Genomic DNA, 27,342 nt, shown 5'->3' with positions numbered 1-27,342 from the left:
TCATGGTCTGAGAGTCTTTAGGTGCCTTTTGGCAAACTCCAAGCGGGCTGTCATGTGCCTTTAACTGAGGAGTGGCTTCCGTCTGGCCACTCTACTATGGCCTGATTGGTGGAGTGCTGTAGAGATGGTTGTCCTTCTGGAAGGTTCTCCCATCTCCACAGAGGAACTCTAAAGCTCTGTCAGAGTGACCATCGGGTTTTTTGGTCACTTCCCTGACCAAGGCCCTTCTCCCCCGATTGCTCAGTTTGGCCGAGCGACCAGCTCTAGGAAGAGTCTTGGTGGTTCCAAACTTCTTCCATTTAAGAATGATGGAGGCCAGTGTGTTCTTGGGGACCTTCAATGATGTATAAATCTTTTGGTGCCCTTCCCCAGATCAATTCCTTCGACCTCATGGCTTGGTTTTTGCTCTGACATACACTGTCAACTGTGGGACCTTATATAGACAGGTGTGTGCCTTTCCAAATAATGTCCAGTCAATTGAATTTACCACAGGTGGACTCCAATCAAGTTGTATAACCATCTCAAGGATGATGAATGGAAACAGGATGCGCCTGAGCTCAACGAGTCTCATAGCAAAGGGTCGGAATACTTATGTATATAAGTATAAGTATTTTTTTTTATTTGGCATTACGGGATATTGTGTGTAGATTGCTGAGAAAAAGATACAATTTTATCCATTTTAGAATAAGGCTGTAACATAACAAAATGTGGAAAAATTCAAGGGGTCTGAATACTTTCCGAAGGCACTGTATGTCCTGCTCCATGCCTGACTTTTACTAAATGTTTGTATTTTACACTGCTCATACGTCATAATTTATTTAAACGAAAACATTCTGCATGTTGCAGTAGGCCTTTAGAATAATGCAAAACATATCCTTGACTCTATCCATTGAACCAAACGATGCCAGCCCACTGAATGAATGACACATGGATGGAATTGTGGCCTGCTGGAGGTCATTTTGCAGGGCTCTGGCAGTGCACCTCCTTGCACAAAGGCGGAGGTAGCGCTCCTGCTGCTGGGTTGTTGCCCTCCTAAGGCCTCCTCCACGTCTCCTGATGTACTGGCCTGTCTCCTGGTAGCACCTCCATGCTCTGGACACTACGCTGACAGACACAGCAAACCTTTTTGCCACAGCTCGCATTGATGTGCCATCCTGGATGAACTGCACTACCTGAGCCACTTGTGTGGGTTGTAGACTCCGTCTCATGCTACCACTAGAGTGAGAGCACCGCCAGCATTCAAAAGTGACCAAAACATCAGCCAGGAAGCATAGGAACTGAGAAGTGGTCTGTGGTCACCACCTGCAGAATCACTCCTGTTTTGGGGGGTGTCTTGCTAATTGCCTATAATTTCCACCTTTTGTCTATTCCATTTGCACAACAGCATGTGAAATTTATTGTCAATCAGTGTTGCTTCCTAAGTGGACAGTTTGATTTCACAGAAGTGTGATTGACTTGGAGTTACATTGTGTTGTTTAAGTGTTCCCTTTATTTTTTTGAGCAGTGTATATAAATTAAATCATTCTCTCTTGCTCCCCTTCACTCTGTCTCACCCACAGGAAAGGCAGTGTTCCTGGCCAGGGACAAGCACCACCTGGCCGACCTGAGCCACCTGATTCGCCACGACGCTCCCTACCTCTTCCAGGAGTACGTGAAGGAGTCTCACGGCCGCGACGTCCGGGTGGTGCTGGTGGGCGACCGCGTCATCGGCTCCATGCTGCGCTGCTCCACCGATGGACGCATGCAAAGCAACTGCTCCCTGGGTGAGTGATGCTGGAAAGAGGAGAAGAGGATATTTGGTCATTCTTGGAGAACAATAGGATTGACATTTTTTTTAAAGCTTCTTTATTTACAAAATGTACACGTTTCGGCTTGTAGCCTTTGTCAGGGTTTTACAGACAGAAAATGAAAGGAGTCTTAAGTGAAATGGACAGGCAGGTCCCCTAGGAAGCCCACTGGTGGGTCCTCTGCAAAGTTTATCTCCAGTGGTTAGGTCTATAGACTGGTTATTGCTAAAGAGAACCAAGGTCAGGGCCAAATCAGTTTTTTTATATACTGATGTAATTTTCAGTGAATGAGATAATTTCTTAAGAAACTTATGGAACTGACCCTGGACATGCTATTTCATGAATGTTAGGAAACCACACCAGAGTACAGGGGACAGTGAGAGGAGCATTGCACTTGAATTTGGCCAAAGAAGGACAATATAGTTGTCTTGAATGTGACTTTGCTTTTGATGACAGACATGATTATGCTTGTCATAACGTCTTCAGTTTTAGGCTAGCAAACACACTCATGTCTTGTGACATTTTGGGGTCATCAGCCATCAATTGTTCCACAGTTACATGACAAGTGTCACATTGTGTTTTAAAACAAAATGTTGTTTGTCTTACGCAAGCATAGATTCTCGGTTGCTCTGGCTTACTTATATGATTTATTTGTTTGTCCATCCTATTTCTATCTATTGTTCTAAAATAAATACAAATAATTCCACATTTCACAATACATTAAGAAACAGTTGCCCTGGGAGTCGGTGTTTTCTCTGTCCTGTCATTCCTTGCCATAGTGGCCTCAGAGAATGTGAATAATGTGAATGTAAGGCACACAGTGAACAGTCCACAGATCGCAGTTACTGGCGTGTCTGTGGTACTGACGTACCGGTCTTTCCATTGTGCCCTCCTCTCCCGCAGGCGGCGTGGGGATGATGTGCCCGCTGAGTGAGCAGGGCAAGCAGCTGGCGGTGCAGGTGTCCAACATCCTTGGCATGGACGTGTGCGGCATTGACCTGCTGCAGCTCAACGACGGCTCGTTCGTGGTGTGCGAGGCCAACGCCAATGTGGGCTTCATTGCCTTCGATCAGGCGTGCGGCATGGACGTGGCGGGCATCGTGGCTGACTACGCCCTCTCGCTGCTGCCTAGCCGCCTGACACGCAAGATGTCGCTGCTCTCGGTGGTGTCCAGTGCCAGCGAGACTAGCAGTGAGCCTGAGGTGTGCCCGGCGCCCTGCAACGTACTGCCCGAGGCCGTGTGCAACATGAGCGTGGGGTCCACTTCTAGTGAGAGCGACCCCGAGCTGGCCGATACCACCCCGCAGCCCACGAGCCGCCAAGTTGGCCCCAGCCCGGTCCTGCCCAACCTCCCTGACCCGGCCTACAACTTCAACACCCTCCTCGCCAACGAGATCAAACTATTGACTGAGTGAGCTGAATACAGCCACGGCACACATGCACACTTACACACACAGACACACTTACAAACACACACCTGAACACATGGCGACGGACATTCCTGTTACAGAGCACAAACACAAACTCCTATACACGTTACACAGGCAAAAGCATGAGCTGAACAAACAAAAATGAAATGAAAAATGCCATGACCACAGAAACTGACATTACGAACAGACATAGACGCACACGCCTTCTCTTACTAACTCTCCCCATAAACACATAGAGATCTGAGGCTGCTCCCCTGACTCTACTGCTCCTCTCCCCCACTGCGAACAACCCAGTTTTACAACCGCGGGTGGTGGCAGAAGTGGGATCCAAAAGGTTAGCTGAATTACTGAATCTTTTTGTTTTCAATTGCATTGTGAGTGTGAGTTGAGTAAGAGTGTTTTTTGGGAGAACCCTAAAGAGCATTGCATACATCAGCACATAGTCAACCGAAGTTTTATTTATTTGCACCAAAGAAAACAAGTGATGGACAACAATACAGTTAAAAACACATTTAAAACAACTGTTCGCAGGTGTGGTTGGAAGCCCAAGGCCTTATATGAAAATCACGCCAGTCTGTCACCCAATTGAACTGGACACACACTACAAAACTGTATTTTGGAGAATGAGAATGATGCGTGGTCGTCGTTATAGATCAACCACTGAGGAAGTAACCAGGCTTGATTTACTGGTGGTGAAATGAAGTGTTTTTCAAGTGATTTTCTCCATAACTGGGAGAGGGGTACATACAGAGGACTAGTTAGACTGCCCACCAGCTCCATGTAGCAGAGGACAGACCGGGTTCACCGTCACAGGGACTATTAAGTGCAGATTGGGGTCAATTCCATTTTCTTTCTCAGTTAAATCTGGAAATGGGATGATTGAAATTGACAAATAAAAAAAATCGCTGTCACATTTAATTTGCATTAAATTCACAAATTGTCTGTAATCAAAATGGGACTTACCACCCAATGCTGACAAGGAGCCCCTAAACACGGGATCATTAGAATAACAAAACTGACCTAGCACCATTGCCTAGAGGCACCTTGTATGGTAACAACACTACACGATACCCTCTCAAGAGATTCCAACTATAAATGCATAAGCATAGTTGACCCTGAAACTCTAGAATCGAGCGCTACTGTCACTTGGCTATCAAGTTAATGTTTTTAGCGGCTCGTTTTTATTAGGATTTTTACAAGAACAATAGTTAAACGGCGACTCTTTCTCTTCATCTGAAATAAAGCACTTTAAGATAAACCGATGAATTGCATGGTGGAACCACATACTCGGGAGCAGGTTGACGTTTATTGTCATGAGGGTTGTCCTGGAGGCAGAACTGAGTGATTTCCCCTTAGATAGGCTAGCTGCAAAGTCAAATTTGTCTATATTGTAAAAATTCATGAAAACTAAAATGTGCTTTTTGGTCTCAATTTAGGATTAGAGATGTTATGATTTTGTGGCTATGATAGCTAGTGACCATTCTGCAGAGCTGCCTCCAGAACAATATTCATGGGACTTGGGAGGCAAGTTGAATCCGTCTAGAAACAGTGCGGAAGCTGTCACTACACCTACAAGAAAAATATACCTCAATACAGAAAACTTCTCACTGCCATAGAATAAACTACTTTGAGTCATACATATCAGCCAGCATCCTTGTGGTTTCAAATGAGACTTGACTTTACAAGATTTCCCTCCCTTGATACATAGGGCGTAGATATACTGTAGTCAAGTACATTTTTTGTAAATAATAATTTTAGAAGTGTTGATGCTTACTAGTCTCTGGCTGATATGAAAACCATAAGGGCTGAAATAACTGCTAACTTTCTCAACTTAAACATTTTGGTAAACTTGTGTAGAAAAGATTGGTTTGTACAGAACTACAATGTCAAAAATAAATGTTTTACAAAAAACACGAGTGCTAATGTTTCTGTGGATTTGGCTAAATGTGTTTAATCAGCCCAATGTTTTGACCGGTGATGATTACTGTTTATTCAACTCAAGTGAGGTAAACTTCATAAACCTGTTGTACAAATAAAATGCAAAACAATACTTACTTTTTTTACAGTGTGTTTGACAGAATGTTACTTTTTTATTCCTCAAAAGGAAAACTTCTCCAGGGATATCTGTTGACTAGAGCTTCTTTCTTGAGCTTTTGGTTACTTGCGGTAAATCTACCACTCAGCCTTCAAAAAATACCTACCCACTAGGTATTAACTTTGCAGCATCCATCATCAACCAAAAAGCATTCGCAGTAAACATCCAAAGCACAAGCCATTCTACTTGGTGCCACTTAGTGACTAGCTACAGCATAGTGTTGAGGCATATAGCCCATATGTAGAAGGCTTCGATGTCAAACCGTTGACTCTAACATAACTCAGGGAAGCAGCCTTGATCTCATCCCCACTCCTAAGGCATCTGACATATCCATCCTAGCTACAGATCTGCCTAAAATGTGTATTGATGACAAACAAAAAAGGATGTGTAACTATTAAAAGATGCGTTGTACCATTAAGGTTAACACTCACTTTTTTTCCTTACTTGTTTTATAATGTTCAGTGTTTTTTCCACTAATTCATTTCTGGTCTTTTTTAAGGATGTGGTTTGTGTGCACTTATCTTGTCTCAAAGTGAGGCCGCTGTGAAGCATGATTTTTGTGGGGGGCGATTTACTAACCATCTGGAATGTAATAGGAAGATATCACAAGTATGCCAAATGCGAACACGGCAAAGAATTTTTGGGAAAGTTTTAGGGAAAATGCTGTCAAGTATTTCAGCAGCTCCACTGGGAGGTAACACCATTTACAGTACTGTGATTTGTCCAACATTATGAAATATCTATTTGAGTAAACTGAATCCCCTGTACTTGTAATAGGGCCAGGGGGTCTGATCATCAATAAGTCACCCTGCTTCCACAGTTTCTGGGTGACTGGTCTACAATTGTTGTTGTCCCTTTTATTTTCCCAAAGGTTACATTTGATGTGTTGTCCTGTATATCAAGCCTGTGTCATTAGACATTCATACTTTAAAAAAATGAATGTAAAGAGAAGACATCCTAGAGTCTAGACCAGGGGGCAAAGTATGGCCTTTCGGGCACTTCAATCCGTCCCGCAAGACCCCTTTTTTCTCCCCAATTTCATGGTATCAAATTGGTAGTTACTGTCTTGTCCCATCGCTGCAACTCCCGTACAGACTCGGGAGTGGCGAAGGTCGAGAGCCGTGCGCCCTCCGAAACACGACCCAGCCAAGCTGCACTGCTTCTTGACACAATGCCCGCTTAACCCGGAAGCCAGCTGCATCAATGTGTCAGAGGAAATGCCGTACACCTCCCGACCGCGTCAACGTGCATGCGCCCGGCCCACCATAGGAGTCGCTAGAGCGCGATGGGACAAGGAATCTCGGCCTGCCAAACCCTCTCCTAACCCGGACGACGCTGGGCCAATTGTGTTCCGCCCCATGGGTCTCCCAGTCACGGCAAGCTGTGACACAGCCTGGGATCGAACCCGGGTCTGTAGTGACGCCTCATGCACAGCAATGCAGTGTCTTAGACCGCTGCAACACTCTTGGGAGGCCCCCACAAATTGATTTTAACAAACAATTGGTCCCACAAAAAATGTGGCCCTCCATTGAATTTCAAAATCCCAATGTGGCCCTCGAGCCAAAAAGTTTGCCCACCCCTGGTCTAGACCTTAATACCAGCCATAGGAAAGAATGAAGGGATTACCATTTTCTCCAACATATGCATTATTGAAATAATAATAATAGTCCTAATTACTACATTTATATAACCTACAAAGCATATCTAGGTTCATTTCCTCTGTATCGTTTAGTATGTGCGTTCAAAAAAACTTTAAATGCCTTATCCCATTTATTTTGTGGGCACTGATAGGGAAACACTGAATGATTCAAATTTGCCTGACAAAACGCCCAACCAGCCATTAATTTAATCTATCCGGCCTTTTCTGATCAGTGCCCACCATAGGAAGGAGACAAAGAACCAATTGACAAGAACAGGTTACACTGCCTATTCTATATATGACATGGCTATAGCTAGTAATTGGTAAGTAATGACATGGTCCTGGTTTGATGATGTAGCACTCCAGCCTGTTCTGTACTGATGCCGCGTTAACGTGCTATTTGGAACAAGGAAACTCGTAAACTTCCGACTTGCTAACTGGTTGTAGTTATACATGTGCCGTGTTAAACCAGTTAGCAAATCAGACATTTCTGAGTGTCCTAGTTCACCTGTGGTGAGTGAAGGGTCTGTGACCATACACAACAACAACACAATTCAAAGTTACAATTTATTTCTGAATCGCTGCTAATGTATATTTGGCTCAATTAAGGAATCCAATGTGTTTCTGAGTTTATCAGTCTCTCAACACTTGGTAATTAATCTGAATGCCAAAAACAAGCATGGATGTAAAAATCAAGACTAATAATACTAGTAGTGAAGTTCTTAACATTGATTCTTTGCGTTTTGATATAAAGACATGTCAGAAATGACCTGTACACATGTAGGACTTGAAAGAGTCCTTCAGATCATTTCATCCATCAATGTGTTCAGAAATGAACCTGGCGTTTGCTCTAAGGTTTACAATATTGATTGATATATTAAGTTGATCAATAAAAAACTGCTCAAATTTAGTTTGAAGAAACAGGGTCAATCAGTGACCACGTTTACATGCACACTAATATCCCGTTACTATTCGGGATACTCAAGTATTCTGTTTTTGAGTTGAGGCATATAAACATCATATCCCGTTTACAATAACCCGAAAAAGCATGTATCCCGGTTATATGAAACCAGGATAAGATGATCTTAGACTGGATACTGTGGCATGTAAACATCTTATCCCGTTTACTGTTATTTTTCGTGGTTTGCGCACCGAGGTAAAGACAGTTTCAGGTTGGAAATTCGACGGATATTTGCCTGTAGCCTTCCTTACGTCCACCAACAGCAGTTAGGGACCGTCAACATAGTGACAAATAAAAATTTTCAAATTTCAATAGCTATTTAACCATGGCATAGACACACATTGCACACATTTATTTTTTGTCGATTTACATCTCGAACTATTTTAAATGATTTATTTACATTTTTGAATTTCAATAGCTCCTTGGTCATGTGACCTAATGACTTCAAACAAGGTTCAGCGTGTCCACTGACTAGCCGTCTATATTGCACACCCTTTAGTTTGTCCATTTTCATCTCACAAGATTTTACATGAATCTTTCAAAATGTAAAATTTCAATAGCTCCTTGGTCATGTGACCTAATGACTTCAAACAAGGTTCAGAATGTCCACTCAGTATTGACAAATTAAACAGAAATTGTAGACCTTTAATCTTTTCAAATAAGTATGAAACATTTCACAGTGTTAACTTTCTCTTTATCCCTGGTTGATGTACATTTCAGAGCCTCTTCAGTGTGGATGGGGTAGAGCATACATTTTCAACAACAAAGACTGCACTTCCAGTTTGTGTTCTTTACTCTGTTGAATTATTTTGTCTTACAGCACATGGAACCACCGTTGGCATGCAAAACATTCAATCTAAAACAAAACAAAGCGTAACACGTTATAAATAATATCAAATATCAATGCAGTATGACGAATGACGAATTAGCCACCCATTGTGTTATATCATAAATTGTCTTGCATGCCGTCAAAAGAATATAAACATGTTAAATAAAGTTACTAACCCAGTTGTTGGCTTTGTTGAACTCTGAAATCATAGGCATGAACTGAAAATATGTCTGTCCGACACAACTACATCAAAATAAAGAATTTACATTTACTTTGAATTAAATGTCATTACATACCAGACATTTTTAGTATATCCTCAGCCATTTCTTTTCACAGTTGCTCCATGTGTTATTGAAGGTTCCATATCAATTTGGGAGGGGATGTTGGGGAAGTTCTATGCAGTTTTTGACCTAATTGTCACATAACAGCTAACCATTCATTATTGAAAATATAACTATCAAACCTGCATTACAAACACCCTGCAGCTGAAGGTGTCCTGCTGCATGGAGTTATTTCCCCTCCTTTCCACTTGATGTCCACCCAGTCGTCTTTTCCATGGCAGGATCTTCTCATTTTGAAGTATTCTCTTTTTTATGTAAACATAATGGAATTCTGATTAGTTATAGGCAAATGAATACACAAGCCGCATTTGTATGCTGTTTTCCTTATCACTATAATCTAGTAGTAATTTAGTAGTAGAGGTAATTTCCTTTATGTCCCATTCTACACACAGCCTAAATGATAGGTACTGAACCATTTACAGGACAATAATAAAAGTAACATATAGGATCCAACCCTATCACAGAGTGAATAAATGTCGAGCATTTGTAGACTTTAAGAAAAAAATATTAAGTGACAGTTTCATCAGTACGTGCTTAAAGAAAGTCATATCACAAAGATCACAGATGACAGTGCCCACCAAATCTATGACAATAGAAAATGAATTGTAAGCACCAAAGTGTGTTTGTCTAAATAATATCTCTAAATGTCAGTTGTTGAACATAATACTTCTATTTGCAATAGCAATTTATGATATATGCAGTTGAGTAATATTCCATGTACCAACACTACATGTAGAACGGACATAAGACATTCCCACATACAGTATTTTTTATTTATTTTATTTTAATTTTATTTCACCTTTATTCAAACAGGTAAGCCAGTCGAGAACAAGTTCTCATTTACAACTGCGACCTGGCCAAGATAAAGCAAAGCAGTGTGACTCAAACAACAACACAGAGTAACACACGGAATAAACAAACGTACAGTCAATAACACAATAGAAAGATCAATAGAAAAGCAATAAATAGGTGAAATAATTACAATTTCGTAAATAAACACTGGAGTGATAGATGTGCAGAAGATTCATGTGCAAAGTAGCAATTTAAAAAAAAATATAAATAAAATAAATAACAATATGGGGATGAGGTAGTTGGATGGGCTATTTACAGAGGGGCTGTGTACAGGTGCAATGATCTGTAAGTTGCTCTGATAGCTGATGCTTAAAGATAGCTTCAGTGATTTTTGCAATTTGTTCCAGTCATTGGCAGCAGAGAACTGGAAGGAAAGGCAGCCAAAGAGGAATTGGCTTTGGGGTGACCAGTGAAATATACCTGCTGGAGCGCGTACTACGGGTGGGTGCTGCTATGGTGACCAGTGAGCTGAGATAAGGCGGGGCTTTACCTAGCAAGGACTTATAGATGACCTGGAGCCAGTGGGTTTGGCGACGAATATGAAGCGAGGGCCAGCCAACGAGAGCATACAGGTTGCAGTGGTGGGTAGTATATGGGGCTTTGGTGACAAAACGGATGGCACTGTGATAGACTGCATCCAATTTGCTGAGTAGAGTGTTGGAGGCTATTTTGTAAATGACATCGCCGAAGTCAAGGATCGGTAGGATGGTCAGTTTTACGAGGATATGTTTGGCAACATGAGTGAAGGAAGCTTTGTTGCGAAATAGGAAGCCGACTCTAGATTTGATTTTGGATTGGAGATGTTTAATATGAGTCTGGGCGGAGAGTTTACAGTCTAGCCAGACACCTAGGTATTTGTAGTTGTCCACATATTCTAAGTTAGAACCGTCCAGAGTAGTGATGCTAGGCGGGCAGGCAGGTGTGGGCAGCGATCGGTTGAAGAGTATGCATCTAGTTTTACTTGTATTTTAGAGCAGTTGGAGGCCACAGATGGAGAATTGTATGGTTAGTTAACACAGTGTCCAAAGAAGGGCCAGAAGTATACAGAATGGCGTCGTCTGCGTAGAAGTGGATCAGAGAATCACCAGCTGCAAGAGCGACATCATTGATGTATACAGAGAAAAGAGTCGACCCGAGAATTGAACCCTGTTGCACCCCCATAGAGACCGCCAGAGGTCCAGACAACAGGCCTTCCGATTTGACACACTGAACTCTATCTGAGAAGAAGTTGGTGAACCAGGCGAGGCATTCATTTGAGAAACCAAGGCTGTTGAGTCTGCCGATAAGTTCCTAACTTCCCTGAAAAGTTGCATATCGCGGGGGCTATTCAATGCTAATGCAGTACGCCACAGGATGTTTTTGTGCTGGTCAAGGGCTGTCAGGTCTGGAGTGAACCAAGGGCTATATCTGTTCCTAGTTCTACATTTTTTTGAATGGGGCATGCTTATTTAAAGAATAACCAGGCATCCTCTGCTGACGGAACGAGGTCAATACCTTTCCAGGATATCCGGGCCAGGTCGATTAGAAAGGCTTACTCGCTGAAGTGTTTTAGGGAGTGTTTGACTTTGATGAGGGGTGGTCGTTTGACCACGGACCCATTACGGATGCAGGCAATGAGGCAGTGATCGCTGAGCTCCTGGTTGAAGACAGCAGAGGTGTATTTTGAGGACAGGTTGGTCAGGATGTGCCCGAGTTTACGGATTTGGGGTTGTACCTGGTAGGTTCCAGGATAATTTGGTTGAGATTGAGGGCATCTAGCTTAGATTGTAGGATTGCCAGGGTATCCCAGTTTAGGTCACCTAACAGTCAGTGGCGGTTCTAGACCATTTCAACTGGGGGGGCCAAGCTGGGGCCAGTTGTACTGTTAGAGGGGCCAGTTACATTAGACGTTATTGTTGTCATCGTTTTCTTCACTGCGTTGCAGGCATTAGCAGGCAAAAGACCATGTTCATAATCATCATCGTTGCCACTGTCTAATAACGGATGTAAAAAAAGAACGATAGCAAAAATGTGTTATGTAAAAATGATTTCATACTATTTCATACTACATTTAGGGGGGCCACAAGGGGGCCCAAAATTGTTGTCATAGGGGCACTGCCCCCCCCCCCCCACCCCCCCCCAGGAACAGGAACACTACACGCACAACCTCGACCAACAGAAAACAAGCCCGCACAAAAACAGGCGGGCTGGGCCTAACAGGCGGGCCTAACAGGCGGGCCTAACAGGCTTAAATAGTCCTGAATCAAAAACAAAATAAGAGACAAGTGCAGCCAATAAGACAAAACAAACAGAAAAGTAAAAGGGGATCGGTGGCAGCTAGTAGACCGGCGCCCCCCGAGCAGGCAGGGGAGCCACCTTCGGTGGGAGTCGTGACACATATGGTGTCCGGGGTGCAGCTTGGGGCTGAGGGGGGTCTGTAACAAGCGGCAACAGTGAGAGACTTATTTCTGGAAAGGTGGATTTTTAAAAGTAGATGCTCAAACTGTTTGGGCTCAGACCTGGATAGCATGACAGAACTCTGCAGTAGATTGCAATTTCACCCCCTTTGGCAGTTCTGTCTTGGGGGAAAATGTATACACATACTGTATCCAAGATGGCGTAGCAGTGTAGACGTGTTTCTTTAGTCCTCTCGTGTACGTTTGTATTTTTTCGTATTTCTTGTATATATTTTAACATTTTTTTTTCTATCTCTTTTCGATTTAATTCGATTATACCTTCCGGTAACCTACCTCACCCAATGTGATACGGAATCGCTATTATTTTTTAACTTTGGAACACTTTCAAGAACCCCCAGTAGCTAACCAGCTAATCAGCTACAAGCTAATTTAGCCATTTTTTGCCGCTGCTAGCAGCTTTTACCTTCTGCACAGACACCAGCCCTGTTATTAGCCTGGATATTACTCACCAATTTACCAGCATCGGACTGTCTCTCGACAACAACGCCGGATTCCTGCCGTAATCCCTGAGCCACTACTTCTGATCCTCACAGCTAGCTTTCAGCTAGCGCAGCTAGCGCCACTGCCACGAAGCTAGCACCAGTTAGCAAACACAATTCTACAATTCACAACCTCTCTTTCGCCATCGCCATCCGGCTTGGATTCTCTGTCGACACGACCACGTCTGGTCTGCAGACGAATACCCCATCCACTATGCCCTCAACCGGCCTCCGTCTGAGCAGACCCCCTCCGTCTGAGCAGACCACCCCCCGGGCTACTAACTTTAAACGCCGCGTGCTAGCTTAGTGGAGGCCTCCCTGCTCCATCTACGGCTGCCCCCTGGACACTATGATCACTTGGCTACATAGCTGATGCCTGCTTGACTGTCCATTAATTCACGGTACTCCATTCTGTTTATTTGTGTTTTATCTGTCGGCTCTGTGCTTTAACTCAGGATCTGTGTGTAGTTAATCTGACCCTCTCTGCCTAGTCGTCGCCATTTTTACCTGCTGTTGCTGTGTTAGCTGACTAGCTGCTGTTATCTCACCTGTTGTTTTAGCTAGCTCTCCCAATCAAGACCTGCAATCACTTTATGCCTTATTGTATGTCTCTCTCAAATATCAATATGCCTTGCATACTGTTGTTCAGGCTAGTTATCATTGTTTTTGTTTGCAATGGACCCCGTAGTTCCACTCTCCGTACCTCTGATACCTCCTTTGTCCCACACCCCACACATGCGGTGACCTCACCCATTGAGACCAGCATGTCCAGAGATACAACCTCGCTCCCGTGATTGAAGACCGTGTGGCTCAGTTGGTAGAGCATAGTGCTTGCAACGCCAGGGTTGTGGGTTCAATTCCCACGGGGGGACCAGGGTTAAATTCCCACGGGGGGACCAGGATGAATATGTGTGAACTTTCCAATTTGTAAGTCGCTCTGGATAAGAGCGTCTGCTAAATGACTTAAATGTAATCATCACCCAGTGCCTGGGCTTGCCTCCGCTGTACCCGTGCCCCACCATACCCCGGTCTGCATATTATGCCCAGAATCTATTCTACCACGCCCATAAATCTGCTCCTTTTATTCCTTGTCCCCAACGCTCTAGGCGACCAGTTTTGATAGCCTTTAGCCGCACCCTCATCCTACTACTCCTCTGTTCCTCGGGTGATGTGGAGGTAAACCCAGGCCCTGCATGTCCCCAGTCACCCTCATTTGTTGACTTCTGTGATCGAAAAAGCCTTGGCCTCATGCATGTCAACATCAGAAGCCTCCTCCCTAAGTTTGCCTTACTCACCGCTTTAGCACACTCTGCCAACCCTGATGTCCTTGCCGTGTCCGAATCCTGGCTTAGGAAGGCCACCAAAAATTCTGAGATTTCCATACCCAACTATAACACTTTCCGTCAAGATAGAACTGCCAAAGGGGGAGGAGTTGCAATCTACTGCAGAGATAGCCTGCAAAGTTCTGTCATACTTTCCAGGTCTATGCCCAAACAGTTCGAACTTCAAATTTTAAAAATGAATCTCTCCAGAAATAAGTCTCTCACTGTTGCCGCCTGCTACCGACCCCCCTCAGCTCCCAGCTGTGCCCTGGACACCATCTGTGAATTGATCGCTCCCCATCTAGCTTCAGAGTTTGTTCTGTTAGGTGACCTAAACTGTGACCTAAACTTAACACCCCGGCAGTCCTACAATCTAAGCTTGATGCCCTCAATCTCACACAAATCATCAAGGAACCCACCAGGTACAACCCTAAATCCGTAAACATGGGCACCCTAATAGACATTATCCTGACCAACTTGCCCTCCAAATACACCTCTGCTGTCTTCAATCAAGATCTCAGCGATCACTGCCTCATTGCCTGTATCCGACACGGGTCCGCGGTCAAACGACCACCCCTCATCACTGTCAAACGCTCCCTAAAACACTTCTGCGAGCAGGCCTTTCTAATCGACCTCGCCCGGGTACCCTGGAAGGATATTGAACTCATCCCGTCAGTTGAGGATGCCTGGTCATTCTTTAAAAGTTACTTCCTCACCATATTAGACAAGCATGCTCCGTTCATAAAATGCAGAACCAAGAACAGATATAGCCCTTGGTTCACTCCAGACCTGACTGCCCTCGACCAGCACAAAAACATCCTGTGGCGAACTGCAATAGCATCGAAGAGCCCCCGCGATATGCAACTGTTCAGGGAAGTCAGGAACCAATACACGCAGTCAGTCAGGAAAGCAAAGGCCAGCTTTTTCAAGCAGAAATTTGCATCCTGTAGCTCTAACTCCAAAAAGTTTTGGGATACTGTAAAGTCCATGGAAAACAAGAGCACCTCCTCCCAGCTGCCCACTGCACTGAGGCTAGGTAACACGGTCACCACTGATAAGTCCGTGATAATCGAAAACTTCAACAAACATTTCTCAATGGCTGGCCATGCCTTCCTCCTGGCGACTCCAACCTTGGCCAACAGCCCCGCCCCCCCCCCCCCCCGCTGCTACTCGCCCAAGCCTCCCCAGCTTCTCCTTTACCCATATCCAGATAGCAGATGTTCTGAAAGAGCTGGAAAACCTGGACCCATACAAATCAGCTGGGCTTGACAATCTGGACCCCCTATTTCTGAAACTGTCCGCCGCCATTGTCGCACCCCCTATTACCAGCCTTTTCAACCTCTCCTTCATATCATCTGAGATCCCCAAGGATTGGAAAGCTGCCGCGGTCATCCCCCTCTTCAAAGGGGGAGACACCCTGGACCCAAACTGTTACAGACCTATATCCATCCTGCCCTGCCTATCTAAGGTCTTCGAAAGCCAAGTCAACAAAGAGATCACGGACCATCTCGAATCCCACCGTACCTTCTCCGCTGTGCAATCCGGTTTCCGAGCTGGTCACGGGTGCACCTCAGCCACGCTCAAGGTACTAAACGATATCATAACCGCCATCGATAAAAGACATTACTGTGCAGCCGTCTTCATCGACCTGGCCAAGGCTTTCGACTCTGTCAATCACCATATTCTTATCGGCAGACTCAGTAGCCTCGGTTTTTCTAATGACTGCCTTGCCTGGTTCACCAACTACTTTGCAGACAGAGTTCAGTGTGTCAAATCGGAGGGCATGTTGTCCGGTCCTCTGGCAGTCTCTATGGGGGTACCACAGGGTTCAATTCTCGGGCCGACTCTTTTCTCTGTAAACATCAATGATGTTGCTCTTGCTGTGGGCGATTCCCTGATCCACCTCTACGCAGACGACACCATTCTGTATACTTCCGGCCCTTCCTTGGACACTGTGCTATCTAACCTCCAAACGAGCTTCAATGCCATACAACACTCCTTCCGTGGCCTCCAACTGCTCTTAAACGCTAGTAAAACCAAATGCATGCTTTTCAACCGTTCGCTGCCTGCACCCGCACGCCCGACTAGCATCACCACCCTGGACGGTTCCGACCTAGAATATGTGGACATCTATAAGTACCTAGGTGTCTGGCTAGACTGCAAACTCTCCTTCCAGACTCATATCAAACATCTCCAATCCAAAATCAAATCTAGAGTCGGCTTTGTATTCCGCAACAAAGCCTCCTTCACTCACGCCGCCAAACTTACCCTAGTAAAACTGACCATCCTACCGATCCTCGACTTCGGCGATGTCATCTACAAAATAGCTTCCAATACTCTACTCAGCAAACTGGATGCGGTTTATCACAGTGCCATCCGTTTTGTTACTAAAGCACCTTATACGACCCACCACTGCGACCTGTATGCCCTAGTCGGCTGGCCCTCGCTACATGTTCGTCGTCAGACCCACTGGCTCCAGGTCATCTACAAGGCCATGCTAGGTAAAGTGCCGCCTTATCTCAGTTCACTAGTCACGATGGCTACACCCATCCGTAGCACCGCTCCAGCAGGTGTATCTCACTGATCATCCCTAAAGCCAAAACCTCATTTGGACGCCTTTCCTTCCAGTTCTCTGCTGCCTGCGACTGGAACGAATTGCAAAAATCTCGGAAGTTGGAGACTTCTATCTCCCTCAACAACTTTAAAAATCTGCTATCCGAGCAGCTAACCGATCGCTGCAGCTGTACATAGTCCATCTGTAAACTACCCACCCAATTTACCTACCTCACCCCCCATACTGCTTTTATTTATTTACTTTTCTGCTCTTTTGCACACCAGTATCTCTTCTTGCACATGATCATCTGATGATTTATCACTCCAGTGTTAATCTGCTAAATTGTAATTATTCGATTTATTGCCTACCTCATGCCTTTTGCACACATTGTATATAGATTCTCTTTTTTTTCTACCATGTTATTGACTTGTTTATTGTTTACTCCATGTGTAACTCTGTGTTGTTGTCTGTTCACACTGCTATGCTTTATCTTGGCCAGGTCGCAGTTGCAAATGAGAACTTGTTCTCAACTAGCCTACCTGGTTAAATAAAGGTGAAATAAAAAAAATAAAAAAAGATAGTGGCATTTTTCAGCTATGATTTTACCACTCAATGTAGCCAGCACAGGACGTACTACACCCTTACAAAAATCTACTTTTTGATCTTCTTGACCTCTTATCTGGTAAACTGCTACTATGTGTCAAGAAAAGAGGCCCAATTAGGTGTTAGTGTACTCCAGTAAAGATTAAAAACTATAGCCCTATGTCCCCGTTCATGTCTTGTTGTGAATGCACTCAAATATCAAGTCATTATCAGGATATGGAAACTTAGTTCTAATACTCAACGTAGAAGGATTTGTCTTAATGTACAGTATATGAAAGTGATGCTATGAAAATGATTCTTTCACCTTATCAAGCTCATTCTGACTGACAAATGCCTGCCTATTACTGTGATTAAAAAGAGCATATGAAACACCGTTTTTCATGAGGCCTACCTGTCCACCTTCCTTTAAGCACCTCTGTTCGAACACCTCTCCTGTCCTTGATCCATACCATATACAGCCATTTGCGGATCTTTTCAGTGTTCATGTGAAATATAGTTATTGCGAGGCTGGAACATTTGTTAAATTCCCCAAAAATTTTAACACCCATGTGAAATGAAGGCCTGCAAAGCTTACAGATTTAAGTATAATAGCATGATATGAAAGTAGACAAACTAAAGGGTTTGCAATGTGTAGGCCTACTCAGTGGACATTCTGAACCTTGTTTGAAGTCCCTAAGTCACATGACCAAGGAGCAATTGAAATTTTACATTTTGAAAAATTCATGTAAAATCTTGTGAGATGAAAATGGACAAACTAAAGGGTGTGCAATATAGACAGCTAGTCAGTGGACATTCTGGACCTTGTTTGAGACAAGTAGGTCACATGACCAATGAGCTATTGAAATTCAAATGTAAAAAAAGTTTGTGCTAGAGCTGGCCTAATTAATCTAGGAATGCAAAATGCTGCTCACATTTCCACATGTTTATTAGATCTGGAAAGCGAATTCATGTCCAAATCGTGAAAATAAGACCTGTGCAATGTTGTGCGCAATTTTTCCAACATAATGACACTTATTTGGAGTCTGTGGCTCAAGTGGTTTGAAAGCTATTGAGGTTTGAAAGCGCGAAGACTTCAGTTCATCTTAGGTGCATATTTTATGTGGTTGAAATACTGTCTGCTTGCAGAACAGTGTCAAAGATAACACATTACACTGAACCTTCACATTTTCCCCAAAAAATGCTAAAAGAAAGAAATCATATTTCTCTACTCTTCCCGAGACAAAATTTAAATGTTTGTATAATTCTGCAGGAGTTAATATTATATTACGCTATAGTGCATTCAGAAAGTATTCAGAACCTTTGACTTTTTCCACATTTTGTTACGTTACAGCCTAATTCTAAAATGGATTAAAAAAAAAAAAATTCGCAATCTACCCATAATACCCTATAATGACAAAGCGAAAACAGGTTTTAGATTTTTTTAGCAAATGTACAAAACAAAAAAAAACTTAAATACCCTATTTACATAAATGTTCAGACCCTTCGCTATGAGACTCGAAGCTCGAAATTGAGCTCAGGTGCATCCTGTCTCCATTGATCATCCTCGAGATGTTTCTACAACTTGATTGGTGTCCACCTGTGGTAAATTCAATTGATTGGACATGATTTGGAAAGGCACACACTTGTCTATATAAGGTCCCACAGTTGACAGTGCATGTCAGAGCAAAAACCAAGCCATGAGGTCATAGTAATTGTCCATAGAGCTCCAATATAGGATTGTGTTGAGGCACAGATCTGTGGAAAGGTACCAAAACATTTCTGCAGCATTGAAGGTCCCCAAAAACCCAGTGGCCTCTATCATTCTTAAATGGAAGAAGTTTGGAACCACCAAGACGCTTCCTAGAGCTGGCCTCCCGGCCAAACTGAGCAATCAGGGGAGAAGGGCCTTGGTCAAGGAGGTGACCAAGAACGCAATGGTCACTCTGACAGAGCTCCAGAGTTCCTCTGTGGAGATGGGAGAACCTTCCAGAAGGACAACCGTCAATGCAGCACTCCACCAATCAGGCCTTTATGGTAGAGTGGCCAGACGGAAGCCACTCCTTGGTAAACCTAAAGCACCTAAAGGACTCTCTGACCATGAAAGTGATGAAATCTAGCGTCACACCTGGAGGAAACCTAGCACCATCCCTAAGATGAAGCATGGTGGGGGCAGCATCATGTGGGGATGTTTTTCAGCGGCAGGGACTGGGAGACTAGTCAGGATCGAGGCAAAAGTGAACGTAGTAAAGTACAGAGAGATCCATGATGAAAACCTGCTCCAGAGCGCTCAGGACCTCAGACTGGGCCAAGGTTCACCTTCCAACAGGACAACAACCCTAAGCACACAGCCAAGACAACGCAGGAGTGGCTTTGGGACAAGTCTCTGAATGTCCTTGAGTGGCCCAGCCAGAGCCCAGACTTGAACCCATTCGAACATTTTTGGAGAGACCTGAAAATAGCTGTGCAACAATGCTCCCTATTCAACCTGACAGAGCTTTCGAGGATCTGCAGAGAGGAATGGGAGAAACTTGTATCGTCATACCCAAGAAGACTCGAGGCGAAGGTGCTCCAAAGGTGTGTGGCAGACCAGAGGGTTTGGTCAAAACGTTTTACACAGACCAATCAGACACGGACAGGGTTGGATTAGCTCAGTTTCAAGGATGTTTATTTAAATAACCAACAAAAATAATCTTCTTGGCTCCGGGTCTTGCTGTATCCTGTGGGGAACAAAACTGAGCTCCCTCCGTTATCCTGGGACTGAGCACAACTATACGGGAGTAACCTCTCTACCCCCAGTCCCCTCTCTGTGTGCTGCCCTTCTGGCAGCTTTATGGGACTCGTCCAGCTGGTGAGCAATCAGCCCCTTGATTACTCACTAACAACAATCAGCCCCAATTAGTCCTGGTGTAACGGATGTGAAATGGCTAGCTAGTTAGCGGGTACGCGCTAGTAGCATTTCAATCAGTTACGTCACTTGCTCTGGGACTTAAGTAGGGTTTCCCCTTGCTCTGCAAGAGCCGCGGCCTTTGTGGAGCGATGGGTAACGATGCTTCGTGGGCAACCGTTGTTGATGTGTGCAGAGGTTCCCTGGTTCGCGCCCGTGTCGGGGCGAGGGGACGACGTAAAGTTATACTGTTACATTGATGCTGTTGACCCGGATCACTGGTTGCTGCGGAAAAGGAGGAGGTTGAAAGGGGGGTGAGTGTAACGGATGTGAAATGGCTAGCTAGTTAGCGGGTACGCGCTAGTAGCATTTCAATCAGTTACGTCACTTGCTCTGAGACTTAAGTAGGGTTTCCCCTTGCTCTGCAAGGGCCGCGGCTTTTGTGGAGCGATGGGTAACGACGCTTCGTGGGTGTCAGTTGTTGATGTGTGCAGAGGGTCCCTGGTTCGCGCCTGTGTCGGGGCGAGGGGACGGTTTAAAGTTATACTGTTACACTGGCACGTCCAGCAGAGGGAGCCATCGCCTCGTGATGTCGACTCCGTCTGTCACCAGGCCTCGACGAGTCTCCCCCTGGTGGCTGACCTTCTGTGCGCCACAGGTGCTTCAAGAAAGTACTGAGTAGAGGGTCTGAATACTTGTGCAAATGTATTATTTCAGTTTATTATTTTTTATACATTTGCAAAATAAATAAAAAATAGTTTTTGCTTTGTTATTATGGGGTATTGTGTTTAGATTGATGAAGAAAAAAAACTATTTAATCAATTTTAGAATAAGGCTGTAACGTAACAATGTGGAAAAAGTCAAGAGGTTTGAATACTTTCTGAATGCACTGTATGTGTAGCCCATGTATCTGATGCTGTCTGGACCAAAAGAGTCCAAACATGTTGCCGTCGTAGCGTTTGATTGATTGATGTCAGCAATCATTTGGTCCCCCTTAAGTATTTTTTTATAAAATAACTGGACAATCAATGTTGATCTGAGCTCAACTGTGGGTTGTCCTGGTGCAGCAAGGGAGGTGCTCCCAAGGGAGGCCTGTTTGGATTTGGCTTCAGACCAATCAAATCACTTCTTTTCCAAAACATAATTTTCAGAAAAACCTGTCTGTTTATGGTCTGCTTGTGTTGATGTCCCGCAGTAGCTATCTTGCTTAAATCAGTCCTTTCCTAAACCATGGATGGAGACAGGGATTTGGACTTGTGGTTTTGTCTTAATTCTCTGTACAGTCCAATGATTATGATGGCGATTCTGATCTAACCATCAACGAATATGAGACAATTGAAGTTCAAATAGCCTAGATGGAGCCTAGTAGGCTAAATAGCTAAATAGCCTATGACAACAAAAACTAAAAGTGTACTGTATGACAGAGCCATAGATCACTTTGCCAACATGAAAGAGAATGGCCGTTGGCGTTCGTAAACCCTAGGAGGGCACACACACACACACACACACACACACACACACATATTAAACTCCACCTTGCAAATAATTCTCTCCATTCGTATGCCCTTTCTCATAGATATGGGCACTACATGGCCAGGCCTGCCCAAAATTACAAATTCCCCTACTATTATGCGAGATCAGAGAGAATTTCCCCTGGCAGGAAGCCCAGGGAGGGGAGTTAGAGTATCAGGGCAGTGGCATCAAGTCCTGATAAATCCCGCAAGAGCTATAGTGTTTAAGGCTTTACCAATTAGAAGCTAATCCCGTCTCTAGACAGCGCTTCATTGGTAGCACACGGTGGAGGGAAACAGGGAAATGTCAGGGTGTCACCAGTTACCACCAGATCCAGGGCACTTGTCGTCATCACACCTCACCTTGTCTGGGGATCAACCCAGGAACCACAGCATTGCCAGAGAGTGGGCCACTAGGGCATTCTGGGCCATATCCTGCCTGAGTCTGCTCTCCTGAACCTCCAGCATTGCCCCAAGTATCTGGTCCGCTTCATATGCTGAGCTTCATCTGCATGGGGGTCAATACAAACCACACACTAGCACATGCACACTCACTGTATCATGGCTGACGTTTTATGCGTTTTCTTGCGTTGTTTGCAACTTATTTCTTTATTATTCTGTACATAATGTTGCTGCTACCGTCTCTTATGACTGAAAATAACTTCTGGACATCAGAACAGCGATTACTCACCATGAACTGGCAGAAGCTTTTTTTCCCTTTAACGAATCTGACGAGCCCGATGTGAAGGACATACTGCTTTCCCGGGAAAGACCCGAATCCCCGTCATTTGCGTGAAGAGACGCCGGAGGTTGGGCTGCATTCTGAGAATTCGTAGGCAATCAAATAAACCCCCACTGCCTTCCATTCTACTAGCTAACATGCAATCATAGGAAAATAAAGTCGATGACCTACGAGAAAGATTAAACTACCAATGGGACATTAAATACTGGATTATCTTATGTTTCAAGGAGTCGTGGCTGAACAACGACATTATCAACATACAGCTGGCTGGTTATACGCTGTACCGGCAAGATAGAACAGCGGCGTCTGGTAAGACAAGGGGGGTGGACTATGTATATTTGTAAACAACAGCTCAAGGTTTTTCTCACCTGAAGTAGAATATCTCATGATAAGCTGTAGACCACACTATTTACCTAGAGAGCTTTCATCTGTACTTTTCGTAGCTGTCTACATAGCACCACAGACCGATGCTGACACTAAGACCACACTCAATGAGCTGTATTCCGCCATAAACAAACAGGAAAACACTCATCCAGAGGCGGCAATCCTAGTGGCCGGGGACTTTAATTCAGGGAAACTTAAATCCGTTTTAACAAATTTCTATCAGCATGTTAAATGTGCAACCAGAGGGAAAAACTCTACACCTTTACGCCACACACGAGACGCATACAAAGCTCTCCCTCGCCCTCCATTTGGCAAATCTGACCATAATTCTATCCTCCTGATTCCTGCTTACAAGCAAAAATTAAAGCAGGAAGCACCAGTGACTCGGTCAATAAAAAAGTGGTCAGATGAAGCAGATGCTAAGCTACAGGACTGTTTTGCTAGCACAGACTGGAATATGTTCCGGGATTCTTCCGATGGCATTGAGGAGTACACCACATCAGTCATTGGCTTCGTCAATAAGTGCATCAATGAAGTTGTACCCATCGTAACCGTACGTACATACCCCAACTAGAAGCCATGGATTATAGAAAACATCCGCACTGAGCTAACGGCTAGAGCTACAGCTTTCAAGGAGTGGGACTCTAAACCAGAAGCTTATAAAACCCAGAAGCTTTGATGGTTCATCCTCCGATGGGATTGCAAACCATTACAGACTACAAAGGGAAGCACAGCTGAGAGCTGCCCAGTGACACGAGCCTACCAGATCAGCTAAACTACTTCTATGCTTGCATCGAGGCAAATAACACTGAAACATGCATAAGAGCACCAGCTGTTCTGGACGACTGTGTGATCACACTCTCCGCAGCTGATGTGAGTAAAACCTTTAAACAAGTCAACATTCACAAGGCCGCAGGGCCAGACGTCTTACCAGGATGTGTACTGCGGGCATGCGCTGCGGGCAAATGTCTTCACTGACATTTTCAACCTCTCCCTGTCCGAGTCTGTAATACCAACATGTTTTAAGCAGACCACCATAGTCCCTGTACCAAGAACACTAAGGTAACCTGCCTAAATGACTACTGACCCGTAGAACTCACGTCTGTAGCCATGAAGTGCTTTGAAAGGCTGGTCATGGCTCACATCAACACCATTATCCAAGAAACCCTAGAACCACTCCAATTTGCATACCGCCCTAACAGATCCACAGATGACGAAATCTCTATTGCAATCCACACTGCCCTTTCCCATCTGGATAAAAGGAACACCTATGTGAGAATACTATTCATTGACTACAGCTAAGAGTTCAAAACCATAGTGCCCTCTAAGCTCATCAATGAGCTAAGGACCCTGGGACTAAACACCTCCCTCTGCAACTGGATCCTGGACTTCCTGACCGGCCGCCCCCAGGTGGTAAGGGTAGGTAACAACACATCTGCCACGCTGATCCTCAACACAGGGGCCCCTCAGGGGTGCGTGCTGAGTCCCCTCCTGTCATCCCTGTTCACTCATGACTGCACGGCCAGGCACGACTCCAACACCATCATTAAGTTTGCCGATGACACAACAGTGGTAGGCCTGATCACCGACAACAACGAGGCAGCCTATAGGGAGGAGGTCAGAGACCTGGCCGTGTTGGGCCAGGACAACAACCTCTCCCTCAATGTGATCAAGACAAAGGAGACGATTGTGGACTACAGAAAAAGGAGGACCGAGCACGCCCCCATTCTCATCGACGGGGCTGTAGTGGAGCAGGTTGAGAGCTTCAAGTTCCTTGGTGTCCACATCACCAACAAACTAACATGGTCTAAGGACACCAAGAAGGTCGTGAAGAGAGCACGACAAAACCTATTCCCCCTCAGGAGACTGAAAAGATTTGGCATGGTCCTCAGATCCTCAAAAGGTTCTACAGCTGCACCATCGAGAGCATCGTGACAGGTTGCATCACTGCCTGGTATGGCAACTGCTCGGCCTCTAACCGCAAGGCACTACAGAGGGTAGTGCGTACAGCCCAGTGACAAAGGAAGGCCCTAGAAATTGTCAAAGACCCCAGCCACTCTAGTCATAGACTGTTCTCTCTGCTACCACATTGCAAGCGGTACCAGAGTGTCAAGTCTAGGACTAAAAGGCTTCTCAACAGCTTTTACCCCCAAGCCATAAGACTCCTGAACAGGTACTCAAATGGCTACCCGGACTATTTGCATTGCATTACTTAAAAATTGCACTGTTGGTTAGGGGTTTGTGACAAACTTGGATTTGATTTGATTTGACACTCATGTCGTTGGCAAAGTGCAACAGCTCTCCCTCCAGGTTGTCCTTGGCGGTGTAGAGGCGACCCAGGTTGCGGTGATGCTGGTGGCGGACAGTCTGGTACTCCTTGTACTTCCCTTCAAACAGATTATCTTTGAGTTGTTCCCACCCAAAGTCAAATTGTCAGCCATTTTTTCAAACATCATTTGAGATGGATGGATACTGATTTTCTTTCTTCTGACAAAACGTTGATTAAGGAGCCAACTATCTCCAGGTTCATATTAGACAACAAACAGTAGAAAATGACTGAAACAGGGAGACTCCGACAAACTGGACTTGTCCAATAAGACCCGTTGGTTTTCGTTTTCTCAACAACAACAAAATAATTATTGCTGCGGAGTGCCGTAATGAATAAGACCCTGGTGAGTGTCTGTTCCTCACTTGTCTGTGCAGTATCTGGGCGCGGTGGGGGTCTCTGTCCACCTGCAGGCTGTGGAAGGGCATTGGGCTGCGGATGGGGATGAGCAGCTGGAAGATCTTCTCATGGATCTGTACCCAGTCTGCCTGCTGGTGCTCTGTGTCACTGGGGAAAAAAAGACATAGGCTGCATTCCAATCCAAAAAATGGGCTCCCTTCCCTTTGTCCTAGCTGACCCCACTGTGCAAATCACATAGAATGTTAGCAACGTGGTTGCTCATATTACTTGCTTTCAGTTGGTCTGTCTACAGATTCATTTTTGGGACACTGGACTATATTAGGCTCAGTCACATTGTCTTCTCTAACATTTTAATAAGAAGGCATGACTTGAATTCTGCCATGTGCAATATATTTCAATTCATCTAAAGGCATCCTAAATTATATGTCATTACTTAACAGGTCTATAATTTTGTGTACCTTGCTATTTTCCCGATGCTTTGGAACTGTCTGAGTTTCCCCGTGGTTTATTTCTGTGGCGCTTGTTCATTCCACTTTTTTTACTGGTCTGGATTCAAGGCAGTGCAGCTACGTCATGGCAATAACACAGTGTATGGGTTGGCTCACGAGGCACACTGACTCTGCACTCACACAAGAGTCAAGGGGCTCCTAAGGACACAGACCTGTACTTTCTCATTCATAGAAGGTTCCTAACTGTGAGTCTGTAGACTCACAGGTGTTTGGCTGTGCTTATGAAACCACTTGGCAGGGAGACAAGTCTATTAATCCGGACACAGTCAGACAGCTGGCCCTAGAGTTAGTTTGTATCTTGTTTTGAAGCATACTTGCAGGATGTGTGCAATGCTCCATTGATTCATAAAATTTGCATCACATGAGAGGAATGCATTTTAAAAGGCAGAGCCGGGGGATATAACTTGCTTTAGTGGCTCATCCCTTTAAAGCTTAGGCCAGGCCGAGTTGAAGCCTGTCACCAAGCACTAGGCTATGTATTAGAAAGTAGCCTACTCTCCCAAAAGTGAGAGATTTATCAAACATAGAAAATGATGGGGACTGTCATTTGTCTGAAGAACAAATTAAACATTGTGCCTTTAAATGTAGCATATATACAACTAGAAATAGAAGGCCTTGCTATTACATAATGGTGCACTTTTTCAGAGACCACATGATATGGCTTAGGCGTACTTTGTCTTCACTTGACATTCTTCTTCCTTCAGGAGAGCTAAATTGCTTTCCAGCTGTTCCCCGTACCACATTCTGCCGGAGGCCAACACAAGTTTGATTTTATTGTTCTCTGACCATCTAGTAATAACTTTGTAAACACTAGTGGCACCTAGTGTTGAAACTGGTAAGATTCATTTTCCATTACTCCATTGCTCAAGAGCTGCACACTGCTAGCAAGTTGCTGCTGCTGTTGTTTAACACAAGAGCCATATATCTGGCTAAAGATGTGGATTATTATGTTGGCCAATGCCAATAATAATTTATAGTAATTTATGGCCTAGCTATGTCGACTACTGCTAGCTAGGCCTACTTCTATCCCTTGATCATGTCTCCAGTTCCATTACATTACACATGAGAGTCATTGGACGAAGGGGTCTTCTGTACGGGGGACTTAAGTGCCCCAATGCTCGGTCTCAACATTAACACGCATCGCTTGCGGTACTGTTGTGTAAACATAAGGAACTTATTTTTCATATCAGCGAGAAATAATACAAATACAAAAAGGTTACATTGATACACACACCTTTTATAGGGTTAGGATTCCCACACGGCCATATCTCCTTGCTACAGTGCATGTTTACGGAAGAC

The 27,342-nt window shown here is 44.5% G+C and overlaps 1 protein-coding gene across 1 annotated transcript in view; it reads left to right on the top strand.

Annotated features, from left to right (window-relative positions):
- The window catches only part of LOC129824174 (beta-citrylglutamate synthase B-like), a 36,185-nt gene extending 27,263 nt beyond the window's left edge, over positions 1 to 8,922 (top strand). The window contains exons 4-5 of the mRNA XM_055883607.1: positions 1,560 to 1,763; positions 2,691 to 8,922. Coding sequence (XP_055739582.1) covers positions 1,560 to 1,763; positions 2,691 to 3,202 — 716 coding nt within the window. The 3' untranslated portion in view covers positions 3,203 to 8,922. The remainder of the gene's footprint in view (positions 1 to 1,559; positions 1,764 to 2,690) is intronic.
- The last annotated feature ends 18,420 nt before the right edge of the window (positions 8,923 to 27,342 follow it).

The sequence above is a fragment of the Salvelinus fontinalis genome, chromosome 2 (genome assembly GCF_029448725.1).
Source record: "Salvelinus fontinalis isolate EN_2023a chromosome 2, ASM2944872v1, whole genome shotgun sequence".
Lineage (NCBI taxonomy): Eukaryota > Metazoa > Chordata > Actinopteri > Salmoniformes > Salmonidae > Salvelinus > Salvelinus fontinalis.
Note: the sequence above shows the minus strand (reverse complement) of the source record. Positions and strands in the feature narration are given on the sequence as shown.